Genomic DNA, 25,659 nt, shown 5'->3' on the forward strand with positions numbered 1-25,659 from the left:
CGAACCTGGGTCTTCTGCAAGAACAACCAGTGTTCTTAACTGCTGAGCCATCCCTCCAGCCCCAATCTGTGATTTTTTTTTAAGTGAATTTTTTTTTTTTGGTCTTTTTGAAACAGGGTCTCCCTATAGCCCCAGCTGTCCTGGAACTCACTATATAGACCAGGCTGGCCTTGAACTCACAGAGATCCACCTGCCTCTGCCTCCTGAGTGCTGGGATTAAAGGCGTGCACCACACACCCGGTTGTGAAATTTATTTTTAACTGATACGTAAAAACATAAAAGTTCTATATACTTGTATATATTGGGATTGGGGACTGTAGCGCAGTGGTGGAGCACATGCTTAGCATAAGTGAGGCTTTGGGTTCTATCCTTGCCATAAAAAGTATATATTAATGGGGCTGGAGAGATGGCTCAGCAGTTAAGAGCACTGGCTGCTTTTGCAGAGAGGACCTGGGTTTGAGTCTCAGCATCCACATGGTGGCTAACAACCATCCTAACTCCAGTTCCAGCGATCCAATGCTCTCTCCTGACCTCTGAAGGCACTGTATGACACGGGTGCACTTACATACATGCAGGCAATAAGCTCATACACATTAAAAAAAATTTTTTTTTAAAGTATATATTAAGGGGGTTAGCATGTAATGCTTTAATATATACAATTTAGTGTATAATGTTTGAGTCAGACTGAGCATGTCTGTCTCCATTTATCATATCTATCAAATTTATTATTTCCTACGGTGAAAAAAATTTTAAATCCTTTCTCACTGCTCTTTAAAATGTATGTGATGGTCCTCCCAGCATCCCTGCTGTGTGGTAGCTTGTCGGAGGTATTGCTTCTCTCTGAATGTAATTCAGCTCTTGTTAGCTTTAGCCTTGTCCTCCCTCCCCTCTGCTCTCTCCAGCCTTTGGGAAGCATCCTGTGCATTCAACTTCTGTGAAATCACGTTTTTTAGATTCCACATATGAGTGAGGTTGTGTGGTAATTGCCTTGCTGAGCCTGACAGTACACGTGTCAGGATTTCATTGTTATTTGGCTGAATATAAAGTTCTACTGTACATACTTATTACGTTTTTTTCATTCGGTAGTTGATGGGTATGGAGGGTATTTCCATCATTTAGTTTTGTGGCTATAGTGTATGAACATGAAGTGCCGATATATCTTAAGATTTTTACATTATTTATTTATTTATTTATTTATTTATTTATTTATTTATTCATTCATTCATTCATTTATTTGTTGTGTGTGTACGTGTGTGTATTTGGTGTTCATGTGTGTATATGTATTTGTGTGGTGGTATATGTGTGTGGTGTGTGTACATGTATGTGTATGTGTGTGTATGTGTATTTGTGTAGGTCAGAGAATAACCTTTGGGGGTTGGTTCTCTCCTTCTACCATGTAGGTTCTAGTGATCAATCTCAAGTTGTCAGGCTTTGTGGCAAATGCCTTTAACCCTCAGAACTATCTCGTTGACCCTTTGAATATATACTGCTGGGCTTGCTGGATCATATGACAGCTCTGTTTTAAATTTTCTGAGAAACCTCCATATTGATTTCCATAATGGCTTCTTTACATTTACATTTCCACCAATAATGTGCAAGGATTTTGTTTTCCCCACATCCTCGCCAGAACTTTTTATTGTTCATTTTCTTTTTAGTGCAGGTGATTAATCCCAAGGCCTTGTTCGTGCTGAGCAAGCACTCCACTACTGAGGTACAGGCCCAGAGCTGGTCTTTCTGATAATAGCTGTTGTGGGAGTGAGGTGAAGAGTGTGTTTTGATGAGTCTTTTGAGTGGTTGTGATGCTACTTAAATGTGAGTACCATGGAATCAGGCAAGCTCCTTTGGTGGCCAGAACAAAACAGAAATATATCTGAAGCTTATTTAAAAGGGCAGTTGAGGAATGCCTTCTTTCACACAGTTATTTGAAGACTGAGGCTGATGGAGTCACTGCCACCTTCCACATGTGCCTCTCAAGGTTTCTCTGAAGGTCATTTCAGACCAAAAGCTGAACAGAATGGAGTGGTAGCTGTGGGAAGTGTTTTTATGAGCTCAGTCACAGCTCTTACCTAACTGCAAGGAAGGCTGGGAAATGAACCAGGTTTAAAGCAGCAGACATAGATTTTGGTGAAAACTAGGAGTGTCTATCATGAATTTCTTCTTAAAAATTTCAAGACTTTCTATATTCTGGATCTATGTTATGCCATAAACTCCTTTGGCAGAGTAGTGAAACCTAGGGACTCAGAAGTCTAATAATTTCCTTTTTAGCTTTCTCAGAATTTATTTTTAGTTCTGACATAATCTCTAAAATTTTCTTATGAATTTCCTGATTTTTAATATTTATTATTTTTATTTTGTGTAATTTTTTAATAGAATTTTTGTATATTTCATACATAACATCTTAATCATCTTTATACTCCCTTCCCTGTTGGTACCCTCCCATAGCCACCCCCAACTGGAATTCATACATTCTGTCATTTATATTACGGCCTAATGTGTCAAGTTAGTGTCCCCAGACGTCCCTCAGTGCAATTTTATCCATGAGGTCTAGTCAGCATATCTAGAGGCCTTCCCTTTAGGAGGATCAGCTCTTCCCCACCCAGCAGTAATCAGCTGCCAGTAATTCTTTGACTAAGATTGGGGCCTACTGCTCATTTCCACAGCTCTGTGTTTGGTTTTTGTCTAAGTTTGCATGGGTCTTGTGCATGCTAACACCATTGCTGTAAGTTTGCATGAGAAAAGTCCCAGGAGCCTATAGGACTATTTCGATATGGTCATGAACCTCCTTCCTGTCTCTTACAATCTTTCTGCCCCCTCTTCCATAATGGTTCCTGACTGTGGGTGGGTGGAGTTTAATATAGGAGTCCTATCCAAGGACCTACACTGTACAAACTCTTAGTCTCTACGCTTTAGCCATTTGTGACCTTTTGTGTTCCTGGCCCTCTGTTGCATGAGGGAGCTTCATTGATGAGAGTTGAGAGATGCATTAGTGTTCTCTTTACTCCTTGTTCTATGTTCCATGAGCCTTAGGTATAGAGGTTGCACTGGAGGTTTTTAAAAAATTTTCTTATTGAATTTTTGCAATTTTCATACACTATAATTTGATGATGTTTAGATTCCCTTCCCCATCTGCACCTCCCTCCACTATCATACCCGCCCCCCTCCCCAATTCAATGTACTCCACGACTGGAGGTTTTTGTTTGCAGGTAACATCTGACCTAAACCAAAAGAAAAACAATATAAATACATGGTAGAACTCACAGACAAGACTTGACTCCTTAGAACAGACAAGTACTAGGCAGTTTCCGGTATTTTGACACTAGAACTAATGAATTCCCACTAATTTCTTTTCCATCTTTATGTGTCTTTATTTTACATTCAAAGGTGAAACACAGGGACTTTCATTCATTGAGGTTAGCTAGGAATCTACTCTTGAGGCAGAGCTAGGTGTGTGGAGCACCTTGACTAGACTATGTGTTGAGACGTCGTCAAGGCATCACAGTGAGATGTCACCTGACACCTGTGAGATGACAATCATAAAAACGTATTGTCAAAGATGTGGGGAAATTGGAACCCTACTATACTGTTTTGATGTGTATAAAATAGTATAGAGACTATGGAAACCAGTATGGAGCAGTATATTTTCTCAAAAGAAAATGGAATCATACAATCCACAATCCTGGTTATTTATCAAAAGAATTGAGCCAAAATCTTGATGAAATATGTACACTCTTGTATTCTTTATAGTATTTCTTAAAATAACCAAGATATAGAAATAATGTAATTTCAATGAACAGATGAATGGATTAAGAAAATGTGGTGTATAAATACAGTGGATATTATCACCTTAAAAAAAAGTAAATCCACATGATGTATTCAACAAGGATGAATGTTGGGGACATTTTCCTAACTGTAATAACATAGTCACAGAAAGATAAGTACTGTGTGGTTCCACTGATGTGGAGTACCTGAAAGACTCACATCCAGGGCCCAAGGGAGCTGGACATGAGGAGTAGTGTTCTGTACAATATTGTACTTATAGTTATCAGTAGTGTGCACTTAGGTAAAAGTATGAGAGAATTTATCTCATGTTCGTTTTCTTCACAGAATTCTGCCCCCTTGAGAAGCTGTTACCCAGAAGGTGACAATAAATTGAATGTCCCTAAAGATGGCAGAAGTCACCTACTGAGAGACTTCCAAATGTCACCTCCTAATTAAAAGTTATGGTACTGTTATCAGAGAACAGGAAATCACCTCCATCCTTAAGTGAGGTGGGCTATAGCTAGGGACCCTCTCCTAGAGCCCCTTCCCAGAGAACCAAAGGAAATAGGAAAGTGAAAGAAGTATTTAACACAGTAGAGTTTGGGGAAAGAGTAGCACACTTTGCAGGAAGGCAAGGCGGGTGAAAGGGGAAGAGCAAAGGAAAGTCTCCTGAGGCTTTGTCCATCCAGTTCTTTATTGAGGTGCTCAGAAGAATTGCGTTGCGTTCTGCCTGGGATGGGATGACATGAGCAGCTTGTAAAATTCTACTCTGCTTCCTCAAGCCACCTCAGAAAGGACTAATTAATTTTTATTACTGTTAGTTTAATTTTGCAGTCACTTAAAGGGTGTGACCTTAAATTCAGGGTGGGTGTTTGAGACAGGAGATAGCCAGTCACATTTCTGATGTTTACCCCATGAGTTTCTGTTTTAGATTTGGGGTAGGGCAGCCTTCTGTTAGCTTTGGGCCAGGAAGGGATGGTTAGTTGTATTTATTTCCACAAGTCCATCCTTTAGCTTTGTGGCCAGGTTAAGGCCCAAATTGTTCTTCTGGCTCATTTTTGACTAAACAGACCATTCAAAGAGTGACTGCTGAAATGTTAGTTTTGAAAGTTTTAAGCTGCCTTTGAGACTACCCCCTGTCCCTATTTCCTAACCCCATGCCTATCTAATGGTATCTAGGCAAGGTCAAATAATTAGAGAGACGGACTGCTGGTGCCTGTAAATCCTAACACCCAGAAGAGCTTATAGCACCACCTATTGTCTTAAAATAAAATTTCCTTCTGCTAAGTCATGGCCTGTTTTTTAAAGTGTTTAGGGTGAGTGACCATAAAGCAAAGACTGTGTCTGTCAGTGATCCAGGAAAATGAAAAACTGCCTGCCCATCTATGGCTCCATGTTGTTTATAGTCTTTGTCATCATAGCTCTGAGCTGTTGTCATGTAATTTGCCAGTGCAAGATCTAGAAGTACTTGAAACAATAATAGAGATAATTAGTTACTATTTATATGCTATGTACTCCTACACGTCTCTTATGTGGACTTCCTTATTTAAATATAACGATTCCAGAAGAGATGTATTATATACACTTGACAGGTGAATACACCGAGACACAGAGACGTATCAATATCACACACTTAGTAACAGAACTGGTGTTTGAGTGTGGTTGTTTGACTCACTGGAGAGCGCGTGCCTGGGATTATCTGGAGCAAGAACCCACCTAGTCATCAGTGCCTCGGGGCCTGTCAGCAAGGCACACCAGCAGTGTGACTCATTTTTCCTTTTCATATCATATCTGATTGTGTTCAAGAATACATTTTATTGGGGCTGGAGAGATGGCTCAGCAGTTAAAAACACTGGTTGCTTTTGCACAGGACTCAGGTTCTGTTCCCAGCACCGACACAATGGCTAACAACCATTTGTAACTCCAGTTCCCAGGGGATCTGATACTCTCCCTGGGCTCTGTGGGCATTGCCCAACACAGATGCACTTACAAACATGGTAAGTAAAACATCATACACATGAAATAAATGAATAACTGAAACTTTTAAAAGAATGTATTTTATTTATACAAGTAATATATAGTAACCATAGTTAATACATAGCCTACTGTGTGAAGCACTCGTCTGTGTAGTTTAAGTGAATTCATAATTCCTCTTAAGCCTATGAAGTGATTCTAATGCCTATTTTACAGGTAAGGAAATAATTAAGTAACTAGCCAAGATCACACAAGCTGGAAATGACAGAGGCAGTAGTCTGACTGTACAATCTGTGCACTCTACTACAGTGCTTATAAAAAGCGTTTTAAAATAGTTCAATTCTTTTTGGGGCTGGAGAGATGGCTCAGTTGTTAAGAACACTGATTGCTCTTGCAGAAGACCCGGGTTCTATTCCCAGCACCCACATGGTGGCTACAAACCGCCCTTAACTCCAGTTCCAGGGGAATCCGGTGCCCTCTTCTAACCTCTGTGGCATTGCATGACATGGTGCACTCACATACGTGCAGGCAATGCTCTTCATACACATTAAAAATAACAAATAACAAAATATTTTTTAAAAGAAAATAAAATAGTACAATTATATTTGGACAAAATAGCATTTACAGTGGTTGGCGTGGCAATGGTCAGATCTGGAAAAACTATGTAGGTGAGAGGAAAATGGCTGAAGCTTAGAAAACACTGCTTTTAATTGCTTTCTGCTTTGGGTATCATAAAGTATTTTATGGGCTGGTAAGATGGTTCAGTGGGTAAAGGTGATTGCCGCCAAGTCTGACAACCTGAGTTTGGTCCCAGGGACCCAAGTAGTGGAAGGAGAGAACTAACTCCCCAAACTTGTCTGCTTACCTCCACATGTATACCGTGGTCTCTCTCTCTTTCTCTCTCTCTCCCCTCCCCCTCCTCCCTCTTTTCCTCTCTCTCTACATCTCTTTCTCTCTCATACACACACACTCAAACACATACACACTCAGAAACATACATAATCAAATAAATACATATATTTAAAAACAGTGAAAAATCACAGTTCTTCTTTGCGTGTCTTCTCAGACAGTCTTGGTAGAATCTGTCCCACATGGATATAAGATATGGCTTGAATGGGTTCTTGTTCTCTAAAATGGCTGTACCATCATGCTGTGATTTTTTGGGGGGGATCATTTTAGAAGAATTTTAGGTAGTGCCCCTCCTAAGTGATTCTAGAATTTGTAGACTGCTGAGGACTATTGGTAATAGTGGGAAGTAGACTGGGTGTGGTGTTGTACACTTTTAATCTCAGCACTCAGGAGGCAGAAGCAGGTGGATCTCTGTGAATTCGAGGCCAGCCTGGTCTACATAGTGAATTCCAGGCCAGCAGGGGCTACAGGGAGACCCTGTCTCAGACCAACAACAACACCTCCTCCAAAACACAAAATCAATAACAACAAGAACAAAATGGAAACTAAGCAAAACATGACTGCTTATTGCTCCTAAGAGGAGAAACTACATTTTTACCAAATAAATGCCCTTAGTTCCCTCCGTTTCTACAACGCTAGCATGTTATCGCATGATTTGTTAGTTCTCTTGGTACCCACAGTTCTAAATGATGACACTGTGGGTAATGGCTGTTAGTGCCACCTAGTGGTTTGATTAAACTGTGGTTCCTTGAGATTCTTAAGTTCTCAAACTGCAGACTTAACCCACATCAAGCCTCATTCAGAGGAGGAGGGGATCCGGGTGGGGGTCCAGGCATGTACATAGTTGTGGGTTCCTACATGTTTGACCCAAACTGCTCCAGAACATGGTTTGCAGTTGACTCCAGTTCCCCATTCTTAATCTTCTACTCCAGCAGCTGCTGTAGCACCTCCTGGCTTGTGTGGGTGCTGCCAGGACCTTCCGGGGCTATTTTGAGTTGAAGAGGACCAGCTGAGCTTTTGCACAGGGGAGGGATGGGAACAGGCTGATGTGAAGAAAGAGCCCAAACCATGACCTCAGTTCTGAAAATCGGTTTGCATTTCCTCTGTGCTCTTTCTGTTGACCTCAATGTTACTGTGTCAGTCATCCTCTACTTTCTTCTTCCTCCTCTTCATATCCTTCAGTTTGTGAACAAGGTCTCCAGACCCCTCAGTGAGAAGTCCCCTACATACACCGGTGTTTTTGAACCCCACGGATACACAATCAGACCTTTTTAAAAAACATGTTTCTCTGTTCCATATACTGCCACTGCAGTCTTTAAGTCTTTTATATCACTTCTAAAATTCAGGGGACCCACAGACTCAGAGGCACCCCTTGGAGCATTTGCTGCTTACCCTCTCTACTTCCCCTCCACACTTGACTGACACTCTCCTGCTGACATGCCATCCAGTAGTATTTCCATTGCTTGTAAACATTGCCTCCTCATTCCTGTCATTTTACTTATGCGTTCATTCCCTATGTTCTTTCCCTTGCCTGGAATATAAATTCTATCCACTCTTCAAGTGCCTGCCACCCACCACACTAAGTCACATACAGAGTATTCCCAGCTTCATTCATTGATTCCTTCCCTGAGATCTACTAGTGACAGTCCTGGACTGCCTTTAACCCTTAACTACACATGCCTGTGTGCTTGTGTACTTGGTGTAAGCCACTTCTTTAGTTTTCTGGTAAACTATAAGCCATAGCAGGACAGAGATTATCTTTGAAATTTCCCCAATTGTTTGGACATTCCCAAGTGCACAGCATGGCATTGATTGTCTAATGAGTTATGCTTACCTTACTGAAAGAGAGAAAGCATAGCCATTTTATCAAACACCTGCTTTTTTCTAGATGCTGTACTTTGAATTTTACATAGACTATTTTATTTAAAATTTAAAAGTCTTCTGAATATGTCTTTTACAATATGGACATAATCAGACTAATAACTTTTACCTAACTTTGTGACCAAAAACGTACTGTTTATAATGTAAACAAGCTCTCCCAAGCCATGTGCTTCTCTTGTGACCTGGGCACCTGACCTTAATCCCTCAGGACTCCTCCTTACCCTTCACCCAAGATAGTGAATGAATGTGGGTGCAAATGATTAACATATCAAATCGCTGGAAGCAGCCTGGCATTTTCATTGAAAACAGTGAAAAGAATTGAGAAGTCTGTCTGAAACTGTGTATGTGATATTCTAGGCCCAGGGATCAGATGAAATGGGGGTGGATCCTAGTTTCAAGTTCCCCAATTCATGCTGGAGATACTGTTGGAATAAAAGAGTGAGTGAAGCTTGGCTTGAAAGCAGAGTTCTGTGAGACAGCTGAAGGAACAGGTGCTTAGAGCTCAGGTCCACCCCTGGTCTTCAAATGAGCACTAAGTCAGATTGTTTTTTATTCAGCCACAATGGTAAGGTGACTTAGAAATGCTGTAATAATAGAATGCAGATATTTTATAGATTAGAACAGCTGAAATCAGAAATGTTGAATGCATTGTGTAGCTTTAGTTAACAAGTCAGCACTTGGATCCAGACCTATCACTCTAAAACTTACCTCCTCTGTCTCACCAACCATCTCACCTTAGCTTTGCATTCCTACTTCCTCCAAGAGGGTTCTGCTCTAGGAGTGCAATAGCCCTTTGCTCTTCACTTCTGTTGCTGGTGATAAAATGCCCTCACAAAAGCAACTTTAAGGGAGAAAAGGCTTATTTGGCTTGCAATTCCAGTTACAGGAACTTGAAGTAACTAGTCTCCTCCACAATGAAGAACAGAGAACAGATGCATGCATCCTTATTGGTGCTTGGCCCCTCTCTGTAAGTAAACTGTCTAGGATCCAGGGATGGTGCTGCTTGCAATAATATAGTCAAGACAGTCCTCTACAGAAATAATTTGGAGGACAAGTCCTGAGGCCAGGAACAGAGGGTCAAGAGGAGCTGGAGAGCAAATAGATTTATAGAGCCACTGGCAAATGAAGCACGCTTTATCTTTCCCCCCTGAGAGCACACAGGCTGCTGGGCAGGGGGACACTGGACAAGAGAACATGTACCTTGTCCTAAACATGTACCTTGTCCTAAGGACTTTTCTAGGAAATCACACAAAGATCAAAACTGGTAATGTAATAGATTATATCACTGTTTACTTTTGGGGTCCCTGGACATTCGGTGTCAGTCATTTCTGTGCTGACTCATAGCCCTCCAGATGTTTAGCCATAGCCATTTTGACCCATGCCGAAAATTCTTATCAGTGCAAGGTTGTCTAAGCATAAACAGACCCTCACAGCCTTGATTCTTGTCACATGCCCACAGGCCAACCTGATCTAGGCAATGCCTCGTTGAGATTCTTTTCCAGGGTGACTCTACATTGTGTCATGTTGATAATTAAAACCATCACACCTGGACCGGTGTACTATTCTCCACCCTAACCCCTCTCCCCCTCCCCCCGTTTCAAGCTAAAGCTGTCACACATTCTTTATACCTCATTTCTACCATAAAGAAGTAGGGCAGGGTACCCATCTGCTCTTTTGCATTCTTCCATGGATTTGCTGGATCTCTGGAGTATTTTCTAAGGTAGGCTGTTCTGAACCATGAGGCACTGTACACAGTCCTGTGGATAAACTTTACATGCATGTTGAGCGTCTTCCTCACTTTAGAAATGTAAATGATTTCATTGACTGGGGATTTGGGAAGCTCTTAGTTTAATTAACTCCAGAACATGTCTAGAGTAATTCAGTGAAAATTCTGAATTTTGTGTGTTTCCTGCCACAGGGATTCCGAGCGAGCCCTCGACATATCAGGAGACGGGTTGCAGCCGCCGCAGCTGCCCGACTAGAAGAGGTAAAGCCTGTGGTGGAAGCTCACCATCAGAGTGAGCAAGAAACTTCAGTGAGGAAGCGAAGAATCAAGAAAAGCAGCCGAGTCCAGCCAGAATTTTATCACTCTGTTCAAGGTGCTCCAGTCAGAAGACCTGTAAGTAAAGAACTGTCTTCTATAAGAAAATTAAATACTTCGCCTAAATGGTATGGTCATTCTCTCATCTTAAACAAGTTTCGGATCATGTAAACAGGTTGTTGTGTTGTTATCCCCCAAAGTGACTGTGTTTTAGGAAGGAATAGATTTCTTAGAGGATCCCAGGGCAGACCATTACCAGAGAGGTAAAAGTAGGTCAGTGTCATCCAGACTGATATACAACCTGATGAATGCCCACTGCTGTTGGAGCTCGTGGTCTAGAAAGAGGATAGGGAGCCTAGAGACAGTAGGGGTGGTATTCCTCAGAGCTGGTAACCAGGCAACAGCAAAGCCAGTATTAGGACAGGAAAAGCACAGGAGGGAAGATGGGACTGGAATCAATGGCCTTAGCTAATCTCCTTCAGGAGGCTCTTGACCAGGAAGGCCCAGCTTCCCTTTATAACCAGCTCAGGGTAACTCTGGAAAGACCTCTGAAGTGTGGCCTTTCAGTTGTTGGAAGGCAGCGGCTCTGTCTTTCCTAACCAGGTGTCCTGTGTTTCTGTTGACTGGTGAATTGCCTTCCCTGGGACATTTGGGACTCAACTGGGAGCTAGTCGACACCTCCTCTTTTCCTGAGCATTCTGATCTAGGTGTACTGGGCTTTTTTCTGACACATGGACATGCTAATCAACATTCTGATAATTAAGGATGGGGGCCTTGGTGAATGCTTTTTCAAAACTTTAAAAGGAATATTTCTTATCTGCAATACTTTCATAGTGCTTTATGATTAGAAAAAGTGTCCATGGGGTTCATCCCTTTGCTATATTGAGCCTATTATTTTTGTTTCCTGTGCCACACTGTGGGAACTATCAGGATTTGACTTGATAATGTCACTGGAATGATTTAAATACTGATGCCCTTCTATTGGGGTAGCTGTGTGGCAGGCACACATGGAAATAGGCTGAGTGACTGGACCAGCAGAAAGGTCCTGTTTATCATGAACCATCTGAAACATAAGAAAAGCATTACTGTCCTAGATGACTTTTTACTGTTGTGTATATGGAGTGTATTTGCACAAATCTATGGTGTGTGTGTGTGTGTGTGTGTGTGTGTGTGTGTGTGTACATGTACGTGTGAACAGCCATGCTATATGTGTTGCTCTGAGGGCCATAATAAATAAAACAACATGAGAATGAGTCCACTGCAGGAGAAGAACATGCAGTCAATAGACAGGGTAAGCGTGAGTTGCAGGAGACTTCTGCTGGGGCCCAACAGCATGCTGTACTGCAGTAACCTGTCTTGTTAAATAAATAGGAGTAAATACTAAAATAATGATAAAAGTATAGTATAATAAATACATAAGGTAGCAATTAGTCATTTATTATCACTGTCAAGTCCTGTGTGTGAGTGTAATTGTATGTGCTGTACCTTTCCACAGCTGGCAGTGCAACAGGATTGTTTACACTAATATCATGAGCACATGACTCATGTGTTGAACAAGATATTACAGTGGCTTTGACATCACTAGGTTATGGGAGCTTTTCGCCTTCTAAAGAAAAACTAATTAGATGGTACCATCTAATTAGAACAGTGTGGTCCAAGACTGGCTTAAATATTGTTCCATGGCATATAAACTGTATGTATTTAGAGAGGAAAGCCTTCATGATTTAATAAAGGAAAGACCATCTAAATAGAACTTATTTATGCAGAGAAAGGGGAAATGGAAAGCTTTCTTACTCAACAAATTTGTATACTTTTTATATAAGAAATAAAGGTTATATACACACATATTAACTAACAGGGCTCAGGAATATAACAGGCTTTATTCTTTTTCTCATTTAATCTGTTGAGGTAGATGTTACCATTGCCATTTTATAGATAATGAAACTGAGACCTGGAGAATAGCTCACACACCTAAGATGACCCAGTTGCTAGGGAACAGAATTTAGAGTTTGAATCTAGGCACCCTATTTCTAGATCGTAAGCACTCACCTCCATACTCTTATCTTACCATGGTACCTATTTGTAAGGTCTCACAGCTGTGTCAGTTGACAAACACATGCATGTTCTGTGTATGTGAGTACTGCTCTGGAGCTGTGCACGACACTCTAGAAGCAGCCCAGATGGCCAAAACTATTTGCAGATAAGACTATTTGCCTTGCTCCAAGGCAAGTCCTGAAAGATTAAACTAAAGTTTATCAAGTGGAAAATGAAGTTAGTGATCTCAGAGGAGACCACCAAATGGCACAGAGGCTTGCGAAGCTGTGGTCCACGCAGTAAATCATTTGAGGTGCAGGTAGATGAGCTGCAAATGAGGCTTCCACATTGTACGTTATAAGCTTGTATAGTATGTGAACTAATTGAGCTTATCTCCAGTGCTGTGGCCCAGTTAAAGGTAGAGACTAGGGGGCTGGTGAGATGGTTCAGTCTATTAAGTGTTAACCTTGTAGGCATGAGGACCTGAGTTCAGTCCCCAGAATCCACATAAAAAAGCTGGCCATGATGGTGCAGATTCAACCCCAATGCCAAGTAGAGACAGAAATGGATGGATCCCTGGGTCTTGTTGGCCATCCTAACCTCCTTGATGATTTCCGTGTCAGTGGGAGACCTTGTAAAAAAAAAAAAAAGGCAGCTCGTGCCTGTCTTAGTTGCTGTGATAAAATATTCTGACAAAAGCAACCTAAGGGAGAAAGCGTTGATTTTCATTCAGAGTTAAGGGTAAAGTCCATCCTGACTGGGAAGTCACAGTGGCAGGAGCTTGAGGGAACTGGTCACATTGCATCCAAAGTAAAGAAATAGACAGAGAAATGCTTGTGGCTAGCTCCCTCTCTCTTTTTCAGTCCAGGTCTCAGCCCTTGAAATGGTGCTGCCAATGGGCAGGTTGGCTTACTTCAATTACTAGAATCAAGACAATGCCTCAGAGGCATGCCCAGAGGGCTTTCTCCCAGAAAATTCTAGATCCTGTCAAGGTGAAAATCAACACTATCCCAGTGCCTGAGGCCCTCCTCCACACACACACACACACACACACACACACACACACACACACACGCATGTGCACCTGCCTACATGTGCACTTGGACACATGAGCATGTGAATATATGCACACACACATACTTACACACACACACATACACACACACACGTGAACACACACAGAGGAAAAAGATAGGTGGATTTGTTCTGTTTTTAACTAGTGAATTCTTCACTTTTAATCTCCCCATGTGGTTTGAGGGGCAGGTGATTATCAGTCTCTCATGAGCCTTCTATATAAACTACTTGGTTAATGAGAAATGTGTCATGCCTCTATGACTTTGAACTGACTCTGAGTTGTCTAGTGAACTCTAAGTTTTAAGATTGACTCATGCTCACTTGGCTTGTTCAGTGAGTTTTTTGACCATTCCTATCAGCAAGCTACCCATTTTCATTCTCAGGACCTCCAGGGTAGCAGATATCTCAGTGAAAATGGAGGCTACTGCCATAAGACCCACATAGGTTCATGTGCTCCTATGTGTATCTACAGGAAACAGTTGGCACATTTATTTGATTGACTGAAAAGAGGTTTATGAAAGGACTATTTATACAGGTGCAAGTAAGGTTCAGTTACTTCACCAGCTTGCTAGTGGAACCTGCCTCCCTGCCACCCCTGGCCTGAAGGGACTGCAGAAGCAAAGGTCACTGGATCCTGGAGGTAAGAGCTAAGTCCATTCATGGAAGCTATGGCTGCAGACTGTAGCTACTGCCAGAACCAGTAAGTCAGGAAGGAGGAGGTGGAGGAGGTGTGCTACCCTCTTAGCTCCTGCTGCCGCCTCACATTCATTTAACCTCACTGGAAGCCAGAAGGTAAAAGAGTTTAGTTGTAGAGATCAGCTCTCAGGGATGGAACAAGGTGTGGGCAGAGACTCTGAGAGGGGGCCAAGGACAGCAGAGAAAGAGAGACACGTGACAATGCTTGTTTAAGTGGTTTCGACTCTGAGATGCAGTTTCCTTAGGGTAAAGTGATACCCCTTTATAGAGTTGTAAGGAACCGAACCATCATATAGAAAAGGACGGCATGATGATCTGCTCAGAATAGATGACACATGGTTGTCCTTCTCGTTTGTTTTCTTTTTTCTTCCTTTCTTTTTATAGACCATACGTTAGATCTTTGAAGGCCATTTCATCTGATCTAGAATGCCTCTTGACACTTTCATTCATTTTATTTGAATAAATGAATGAATAGCATTTATATATGAAATGTAGCATGGTAAAAATACCTAACACTATAGGAATTCAGAAAAAAAGGTTTGAGGTTTCCCCATTCTTCAAATCGGTTGTTAGGAACTGGTTACTTGACGAAAGAGTTGTTGTTCAAAACATAGACAGGAACTGGCAAGGCAGAAGAGAAGTGGGCGTTTAGAGAACTGTTTGGATGTGAGACTTTTTGGTAAAACTTTATTTTTATCTTATGTGTGTGTTTTGACTGCATGAATTTAAGTATACCCATGTTGTGTAATTCCCACAGAGTCCAGAAGATGGCATCAGGTCTCCCGGAACTGAATTAATACATAGTTGTTAGCCACCGTGTGGGTCCTGGGGACTGAATTCAGGTCCTCTGGAAGAGCAGTAAATGCTCTTAACCACTGAGTCATCTTTCCAGCTTCTAGAAATACAAAAGAAAGCTGGAAAAATTGACTGGAGCCAAAACACATTTCAGTCAACCACTGATGGAAACGTCAGCTACGGTACTTCACGGACACATAAGGGCAAGTGAGCATCATGATTTTAGGAAGATTAAACACGTGCAGGGTCGATAGGAGAGCAGGCTCAAGGACAGATCACTAACCACTGCAGTAGTCTAGGTGTGACAGCCTACATTTGGGCATCTGTTATTGATGGTAGGGAATCCAGGGATGGCCCTTACTCTGTCATCCTCTGTAGGAGCAGCTGGAAGGAAGATAGATTGGAGGAGGGGTGAGTTATAGTGGAGGTTGCACACAATCTGGGGTGTGTCCTTCAGAGCAGGTGGAGCGCATCCCTCTCCCCCATCTGCGTGCATCTCCAGTCAGTTGTCTAGGAAACCAGAACTATGAGTTAGCAGTGAGGAGGCTGTTGGCTCCTCATTTCTTGTGATTTCTATGCAGACTTCTGGAGCAATCTGACCTCCTGACACTTCCACGCTTATATGTCACATAGAGACTGAGTTACGTCCTCTGATGGATTTAGTTAAGTGCAGTCACTAATTCCTGCTGAAGCCATCTTATTCAGTAGGCCCAAAGCCTATTCATTCCTGTTCTGATCCCCATATCTAAAGAAAGTCAGTGCTACCACAGAGGGCTGCAAAAGCCTCTCTGGTTGTGGTTTGGAGGTTGGACAAGATTAAATAAACTGTGGTGATTCAAGATTATTTGAATGACTATACAAAGCACTCCAGACATATCTTAATAAGACTCCTGAGCAAGGAAGACTAACAAGTAACTATAAAGAAGAATCAGAAAATGTGACCACAGACTGAGGGTGGAGTGCTTGCCTAACATGCACATGGCTCTGGGTTTGATCCCCAGCATGTGAGGCGGTAAGAAAACCGTGACTGCAGTTTCAGCGAGCTTGCAGTAAGGCTGTCTTTATGATGATGTGTCATGTGGAATGCATTGGTTTTCGGTGCCTTTGGCTGCCCCAACAAATTCACTTACTCTGAATTCATAATTTATATTTAAATGTGCCTATAAGAATGTATATTGGAGATCACTAATAGAAACTTAATTAATAATACATATAGTTCTTATGTCATCACTCCTTTGGAGAATTAGATGTCTCTAAGGTTGAGCAGATAGCAAGTTTATCCTGATTTTTCTCTCAGTAAATGTGTCTTGAAATTTATTGTATATATCAAGATCTGTCACTGGTATGTTTAGGAATCTTTAATCACTTTGGAGCAGAAAAGAAAATTAGACCAAGATCTTCCTTTGTGTTTTAATATTTTGATATTACAAAGCAATCTTTGGCTCCCGAATCCCAGTCTTTAAATATTGTATTAGTCACTTTCGCATTACTGTGACCACATACCTGATAGAGGAAAGCTTTGTTTTGGTTCCTGGTTTTAGAATGTTGTAGCCTCCTACTGTGGGGAAGGCATGGCAGAGCGGCTCAGTCCTGGATGGTAGGAGCATGTGGCAGAGGCTGTTCACAGGGTTCCAGCAGGAAGCAGAGAGTGAGTGCCTACTGGAACCAGGGGGCAGGTAAATCCTCCAGTGAGCCCCTTCCTCTAAGCCAGGTCCTGCTTCCTGAAGACTTCACAGCCTCCAAAATAGTGCCACAAGCTGGTGTCTCAGCAATCAAATCAGGAGACCGTGGAGGACTTCATGGATTCAAACCACAACAGATTTCATTGTTGCGATAACAAGAGCCCTTACATTTCCGTCATGGCAGTACACGGCCTTGTTCTCTGTGCTCTCTGTTTCTCCCTCATTTACTTTTCCTAGCAATCCTCTAGGGTAAATGCTCACTTTCCACAGAGGAGGAGTCTTGCCAAGGTCATGTACCTGGTAGAAAATAGAGCTAATACTTAAACCCAGGTTCTCTTGACTGGAGAAGTATTGACTGAAAAAAAGAGAAATTCTGTATGTTTCCATTTCTAATTAACCCTCCAGGTACTGTAATCACAGTGAGTGCCAGGTTTTCTACCTGTACAGATGATAAGTATGTATAGATGAAATCTCTGGTTTTAAACTATTACATTAATCAAAAGTCATTTTTTTTTTTTTTTTGGTTTTTTTGTTTTTTTTTTTTTTTAGTTTTAGCACTGGATCAGAATCAGAAACGGCCCTCATGTGATGATGCACAGAGATCCCCCTGCCTCTGCCTCCCGAGTGCTGGGATTAAAGGTGCGTGCCACCATGCCTGGCATTCAAAATCTATTTTAAAATGATGTTGAAAACTTATAAGCAAGCCCTAAAATTCATTTTCACCATGAATCTTATTGTCTTGATCTTTTCAGGGAGCCTAGGAAACAGCAGGAACCATTTCACTCTGACAGCCACTCAGACACATCTCAACGCATAACAACTCTCAGGCCCAAGAAATAAATCTTTATGTGTTTTCATGTTGAAGGCAGGCACAGAGACATAAAAGTTACAGTTCCAGGGGAATCTGAAACCTCCTTCTGACCTCCGCAGCACTGCATGACATGGGTGCACTCACATACATGCAGGCAATACACTCATACACATAAAATAAAAATAATAGATAAAATATTTTTTAAAAAGTTCTAGCCGGGTGTGGTGGTGCACGCCTGTAGTCCCAGCACTTGGGAGGCAGAGGCAGGCAGATCTCTGTGAGTTCAAGGCCAGCCTGGTCTACGTACTGAGTTCTAGGACAGCTGGGGCTACAGGGAGACCCTGCTTCAAAAAGACAGAAAAAAAAAAGTTCTAGAGTTATAAGAAAATAACCTATTTCTGTTACATTTTATTGAGTCCAGTTATTTTTCAATGCTACAGTGGGACTGCCTCCATTTCCGTGTGGCTTAAAATTAGACGTTCTCACTTGAGCTGCAAGAATATCTAATTAAAAACTGCTAATGCTCTTAGGCCATTGCCTAAACTATAGCGTGCTAGTCAGGAGCTTCTGTTTTCTTTTAAGGTCCTACCACAAGCAAGGAACTGGCTTAGGGGCCGGAGAGTTGACTCAGTGATTAAGAGCACTGGATGCTTTTGCAGAGGACCAAAGTTCAGTTTCCAGCAGCCACATGGTGGCTAACAACCGTCCATAACTGCAGTTCCAGGGGATCCAGGGCTCTCTTCTGGCCTCCATGGGCATTGCATGACATGAATCCATTCCATAAATGCAGACAAAACACCTGTACACTTAAAATAAAAATAATAAATACATTTTAAAAAACTTTTATTGTGTTTTTTATTATTTTTATTTTATGTGTATGTGTGTATTGCCTGCATGTAGGTAAATGCACCAGTGTCATGCAGTGCGCGTGGAGGTCAGAAGAGGTTGTCGGATCCTCTGGGATTGGAGTTACGGACAGTTGTTAGCTGTCGTATGGGTGCTGGGATTTGAACCCAGGTCTTCTGCAAGAACAACCAGTGTTCTTAACCTCTGAGCCATCTCTCCAGCCCCAGTAAATAAAATACTTTTTAAAAGAAGCTGGCTTATTGAGTGTGAAAATTTTGATTCAGAAGTTGAGGCACAGACAGGCCTTGTCAAACACGATTGATTATCTTGTTTTCTGAAATGCTAAACACAGGCAGAAACAGGCTTGGGCTCCAGTGAAAATGAAAACTACTTCCATTTTGAATGTTAACTTTGAAATATCAGTAAGATTCCGGGCATGGTGGTGCATGCTTTTACTCCTAGCATTCGGAAGGCAGAGGCAGGTGGATCTCTGTGAGTTCAAGGCCAGTCTGATCTACATAGCAAGTTCCAGGCCAGCTGAGGCTACAGAGGGACTCTTTCTCAAAAACCTGACTGAAAAAAAAAAAAGAAAGAAATATCTATAAGATATCCCAATGAATGCCTATCATGCAACCTCAGAATCTAGATCTGGGAGCCATTTGTGCATAGATGTTGTCAAATCCGTGTCCTGGATTAAATGACCCAGGAAGTGAACACTGATAGGAGTAAAGTTAAAAATGAACCTTAGGTCTGTCCAGTGTTGAGAGTTTGCGAGGAGGACTGTTAAATGGAATTAAGTTTGTTCTAAAGGTTTCTCTGTAAATGGAGAACTAGTACCAAACTTATGTGTAAATAGACTCTTAAGTAGTCAAGCCCAGTCAGTCACAACATATGGGCTTCAGTAAATGACAGGCAGCCAACTTTTCAAATTTGATTGAATTAAGGTAATTGCTAAGTTTTAACCAATTTCTGTACCCTAGTTCTGCTTTCTGTAGCTCACTTTCTTTTCTCTGGCTATTAGCAAAACCTGAACAGGTGGTAGGGAGAGTATCTCTAACAATTCTTGGTCTGGCTGGCACCTTAATTCTAGAATTGCAAATAATACCTATTAATATTGGTCTTAGTTTTCTCTTCTCGTGGGAATATGGTTCCTATGAAACCTCTAACTCTTTCCCTGGAAATAAAAACGGAATAAGCAGAGAGGGGTCGAGGGTGTTTGATTTGATTTAAGGATGTCATGTTAGGTCAGGAAAGACTGTTCAGGTGGAGTCTAGAGAAAAGTAGCAGAAAAGAATTTTCCAGATACACCCATCACTATTTCCTTCCCTGAGTTCTCCTCTATGAAGTACTTCCTTGACCTCACCTCTCTTTTCTTGCTGCTGTTTTCTGTTTTGGCATCTTGGGGGATATTTTCTGATTTCTGATTGTATCTTAGGTAGTTGTAAAGGGACAGGATATTTTGGAACATTGCATAGTTTTCATTGAAAAATTAACATTAATGAGGGTTTAAGGCCTCATTGTAGGGCTTGCCACAGTGTAGGGAGACTAAGCACAGGTCTTGGATTTTACTGAGAACACAGTTGGGTGTTTCTCTGTTCATTTCCTTGCTAGGTTATTAAATAGCCTTCTCTTTCCCTTTCCTTTTCAAATACACAGGCCTAGGCAGCTTTATTTCCATAACCTCAGAACACTTCCTTTTCAATGGAAGGCTTTACTGTACAGTACCTACTTTACTTTGGCTAATTAATACAAATACAAAGTTTTGAAGAAAATATTTGCTTCGTTTCCTTCTTTGCATTTCTAGAGCATGAATTTATTGAATGAAGTCAAATTTCTTTGGAAACTGTCTGAAAAGATTTTATTAAATAAAGCCCATTCAGTTTACTGCATTTTTGCTACTGAGTGTTATACCTGCTTTTTTAGGTTTCTAATTACTAGATGCTTATAAAAGATTTTACTTCTCTAAATATGCTGTCAACAAGTATATTAACAATTGGTGTACCAATGCAGGTAAGCCAAGTGGATTCTGATTCATGAACAGTGCTAATGCAGACGGTCTTTAGTTGCTCAAACAATTCATGAAACCAAGATTCACTTGGTGAAGAGATTCCTGGTCTGTTTGGAGAAAAAGAAGCAAAACTTTCTAAGTCATAACTCTCTTGGAGCATTTGACCATGGCAAGGCTTTTTGATTTTCTTTGTTTTTGTTCTGTTCTGGGCCTTCAGAAACATAAATTCTAGTCGGGCGTGGTGGTGCACGCCTTTAATCCCAGTGTTCAGGAGGCAGAGGCAGGTGGATCTCTGCGAGTTCAAGGCCAGCTTGGTCTACATAGTGAGTTCCTCACCATGGCCATAGGGAAACCCTGTCTCAAAAAGACCATATATTCTTTAAGATTCAGGAAAAATAAACAAAATATTCAGATGGTCATTTACACTTTAAAAATGTTTTTGGATAATTGTGGATCAAGGGATTAAAAAGAAAGGCCCTCCAAAGATGGTTTAGTTTATTACTTTGCCTCCAGCCAGAATAATCCATAAATTGCTCTGGGAAGATGTGTCTCAGTTGCTTTATTTTAAAAGGCACAGCCATAGCTTTGCTTGTATTTTGCTCTTAGAGATTTACCAGACATCTTTTATTTTATTTTTTATTTTATGCGTGTGTTTTGCTTGCATGTATGTAAGTGCACCCATGACATGCAATGCCCTGCAGAGGTAGAAGAAGGCATCAGATCCCCTGAAACTGGAGTTATAGACGGTTGTTACCTATCATGTAGGTGCTGGGAACCAAACCCCAGTCTCTGTAAGAGCAGCCAGTGCTCTTAACCACGGAGCCACTTCTCCATCCCCTTAACAGACATCTTTACCTGGGATTTGCCTCCTTGTTCTTTTCTCTACACCTCATTTTTTATCATTTTAAATCATTTATTCTTGTTTTATCAGTGAAGTGGATGAGGTCTAGCTCACCTGCCATCATTACTACCAGCTCTTATGAATCAAACATTATTAGAGCCTGAGCAAATGTTAGACGTTGTCTGATCCATTGGCTTCTCTAATGCGAGACTCCCCTCTGCTCTAGTACCTTAGGTTCAGAAGCTGCCTTTGCTTATAGCTGGTTAGCATCAAGTGCTCTCCATCATGGTTTTGTCTCTGGACCTTTTCTCCTATGTCTTGTCCCTACTTTTTCCAAACATCACCTTCTTCAACTCTTCTGAACCATCTCCAAATGTCTGGGGTTGCTTTCACTATTACCTGTACATATGTGTATCTATATGTACTATGTGCGTATATATATATTTTCAGCTGTGGAGTAATATATGGTTCAAGAAAATCAAACTGTGAAAATTGAATATATCCAAATAGAATTTAGTTTGTGCCTTGGGATGGCAGGGTCAGTTTTGGAAATGACATTAGTGGTTCAGGAAAATTATTTCTTTGCAGTAGTATGTGTAGTTCAGTAGCTGTTGGTATTTTCAAAACCTATTCATATTCATATGTCTTACTTAATCTGAAGTCATCCTGTGCAGTTGGTAGACTGTATGTTATTTATCTGACTTGATAAAACTGAGTATCATACAGTAAAAAAAGGGCCAGAGTTCATAAGACTAGAAAGAGGCAGAACTCCATTTAGGGGAGTTCTTTCTGATAACACTTAGAAAGTTAAGGCTGAGAAGTTTCAGGGAGAACATAGATACATAGGAGTAGAGGAAGTCATCTTCTAATGTGACTCATTCTTGGAGAGTATCTCTATATCTTTGAGAGCCTGGTCACAGCCTGGTCACAGCTGGCCATTCTGGGGTACCAGTATTAGCAAGCCCACTCTGACAAATGCTACGAAATCCATGGTACAGTCTCCACACATCATCATACTCAAACATCAAATGGTGAAATGCATAATCAACCCTGATGAGAGTGGGTACCACTGGTACACTCACAGTACCAGCATTGATCCCTCCAGTTTGAGCAGCTCTGCATCACTAAGATGGATGAGGAGCAGATACCTAAATTAATCTGATGTTAAAGTTAAGCCAAAACCCCTGTGCATTGCTGGTGGGAATGTGAAATGGTGTAGCAGCTATGGAAAACAGTGTGACAGTTCTTAGAAAATAAAAATCTACTTTTGGAATATACCCCACAGAATTGAAAGAAGGATATAAAGACATACTTCATACTCATATTTTTAGTCAATCATAGTACCCAAAAGTAGATACAACATAAGTGTCTATTGATAGATTAATGGAGAAACACAATAAGATATATACTTATAATGGAATATTATTCTTAAAAAGTATAGGAATTAGGGACTGGAATGATGGTTCAGCAGCTAAGAACACTGGCTGCTCTTACACAGGACTCAGGTTCAGTGCCCATCTAACACCCACATGGTGATTAACAGTTGTCTCTAACTCCAGTTCCAGGGGATCCTACTCCCTCTTCTGACCTCTGTGGGCATTGCATGCATGTAGTGCACTTACATACATGCAGGCAAAACACTCATACACATAAAATAAAAATAAATAAATTTAAATTTTTTTAAAGTACAGGAAGTCTGAGACATACTACAACATGGATGAACCTTGAGGACATTACAGTAAGTAACATAAGACGTGTGTGTGGAGGGGCAAGGGGGGTTGTTTAATGGCAGATTTTCAGTTTTGAAAGATGGAAAGAGTTCTAGAGATTGTTTATACAACAGTATGAATATACTGAGCACTTTCAAATTATACTCTAAAATAGAGGATGATTATGTATATTTTATCATAATTAAAAAATTAAGTTTAAGCAGAGCAACTAGGAGGCAAAAGAGTAATGATAAATGTTTATTGAATTAAGGTCCCAAGTAGTAAGAACATTAGAGATGATACATGCTTTACCTATTTTAAAACAAAACTGTCACGAAGCATAAAAGGCACAGGGTGAACAAGAAATAATTACAAGTACCAAATGCTCAAAAAATGACTCATTCTAACGGCAGGGTATTTCCTTACACGCCCAGTGTGGGATGGCTGCATTGAGTATCAGATGGTGAGATGCGGATTCGTGTGAATGAATTGAGAGTTGGCATCATTACTCATAAAACAAGAGAATTTGCTTACAATAAACTCTTGGTTGAAGTCTTAAGGGATATGGTACCATTTACATATGAGTCAAAGCATTATAGAACAAATAATACTGGAAAAAAATCAGTGTAAACTTGAATATCAATTCTAAGAGATTGTATTATTTCATGATCAGATTGTGTTCTTGTAACAAAAATCTGCTGAAGAGAATGTGTTTAGCGAATGGGTAAGGAGGTATTAGGAGTGCAGTGTTTCAGTAGGAAAGGAGATGGTAGGGATCAAAATCAGAGAAGTTCCAGAAATCCATTTAGTTCTAAGATTGAATTAGAAGTAATTTGAAGTCAGAATGAGCTTGTCACATAGCTTGACAGCACTTACTGAAAGGCAAGTGCTACCTATTTAGTGATTTTTTTTTAATAGTAAGTAGAATTCTTCTGTTCCCCCACTACTTTGTCCTGGCAAGTTATACTCCTCTCATTCACAGAGCTCATGAAATTTTGATGATGCTTAAAATGCAAGATATTGAGTTGCCTGATCAATTTGAGTTCATCTTGAATATTGACATCATACCCATTATACCACTGTACTCAAGGGCAGTTTGTTGTCCAGTGTAGATTTTTTTTTCTTTCGTTTCACTGTTCACGTGGCTACTTTTCCGTTGCTAATCAGGTGGACCATTGGAAGAGTCACATATATTTAACTCTGTTTAAAGCTTAATTTAAAAGATTTTAAAGTTCCGATGCTTGTCTGAGGATTTTGTTTGTTAGCCGGATTAAATGTCAGGGATGGTTGAGAATGGACTGTTCTTTTTAGCCGCTTTGCCAGATGCGCCAACCTTCTCTAAACCTGAATGACTATGTGTGGATCCATTTAAGAAGCAGTGAGCTTCTCACAGGACATGGGCGCGCATGCTATTAATTTTCATCACTTGCAGCCACAGAAAGATAAGTATTTTGAAATGGGCAGTATCAGTGTTGAAAATGAGCCCATTTTTTTTCTAGCCATCACACTAACCATTTCCCAAGGTCTGTAGTGGTAATCAGTTGTGACATATCATTTTCAGCTTTCAGGAGAGCTTTCCACATTCCAAGATAGTTAAAATTACTGAGCATAAACCATTGTCCCAGAAAATCCACAAGGTGAAAATTGAACCTGAGTGCATACTGCAAAGTGGAGTTCCCTGCTCACTCAGCTCTTTGGAGAAGGAGCTGGATAAATCATCAGCAAAGACTTTCAGCACCTTTTTACCTTCACTGTCCGTTTTCTGGATATATTTTTATTTTTCCTCTATAAAATGAAAGATTAACTCCTTCCCCCACCTCTTGTCCTTGTTTGGTTTCCTATTGCTGTGATAAAATACTGACTAAGAGGAACTTAAGGAGAAAAGGGTTAATTCATCTTACACTTCTTAGGCACAATCCACCAATGGGGGATGTCAGACAGGAGCTCAGGGCAGGAACCTGGAGGCAGGAGCTGAAGCCCAGACCATGAAAAAACACTGCTTACCTGCTAGCTTCCCTGGCCTGTGCTTATACAACCCAGGACCCCTTGCCCAGGAGTGGCACCACCAGCATTGGGCTGGGCCCTCCCACATCATTCAACAATCAAGGAAACACCTTCCCGAGATGCCAACAGACCAATCCAATAGGCGAAATTCCCCAATTAAAGGACCTCTTCAAAGATGTGTCAAGTTGACAACTGAAACTATCCAGCATATCCCCGTTTAGTAACGTATAAATTAGATTCAGTCAGGTTTGATTTGTTCACTGGTGACGTTACAGAAACAGTGATTCGTCCCATAGAGAGAAACTGCTTGGGTTATATATTAGATGATTAGTTGTATTTGAACCAGCATTATTACCTCTTCATAGGAGTAAAAACTTAGTTATGGTTGTGCAGTAGAATTTTGAGGCTTTTGGCTTTCCCTTAAAAAAACCTGTGTGGACCTGGGCATGGGTGATGAACTTCTGTCATCTTAGTACTTATGAAGCTGAGGCAGGAGTGTTTCAAGCTTGAGGCCAACCTGGGTCTATCCAAAAAATAACCAGAACAAACAAGCAGTCAGAAAACAAAATGCACACCTGGATTGTTTCCTTTGAAA

At 40.9% G+C, this 25,659-nt stretch overlaps 1 protein-coding gene across 10 annotated transcripts in view; it reads left to right on the forward strand.

Annotated features, from left to right (window-relative positions):
* Dst (dystonin) overlaps positions 1 to 25,659 on the forward strand; it is a 489,235-nt gene that overhangs the window by 67,849 nt on the left and 395,727 nt on the right. For all 10 annotated transcript variants that reach the window (XM_029570114.1, XM_029570107.1, XM_029570103.1 and 7 more), the window contains exon 3: positions 10,442 to 10,642. In XM_029570114.1, the coding sequence (XP_029425974.1) occupies positions 10,442 to 10,642 (201 nt within the window). The remainder of the gene's footprint in view (positions 1 to 10,441; positions 10,643 to 25,659) is intronic.

Source organism: Nannospalax galili, unplaced genomic scaffold (assembly GCF_000622305.1).
Source record: "Nannospalax galili isolate Female #2095 unplaced genomic scaffold, S.galili_v1.0 scaffold582, whole genome shotgun sequence".
In the NCBI taxonomy this organism is placed as follows: Eukaryota; Metazoa; Chordata; class Mammalia; order Rodentia; family Spalacidae; genus Nannospalax; species Nannospalax galili.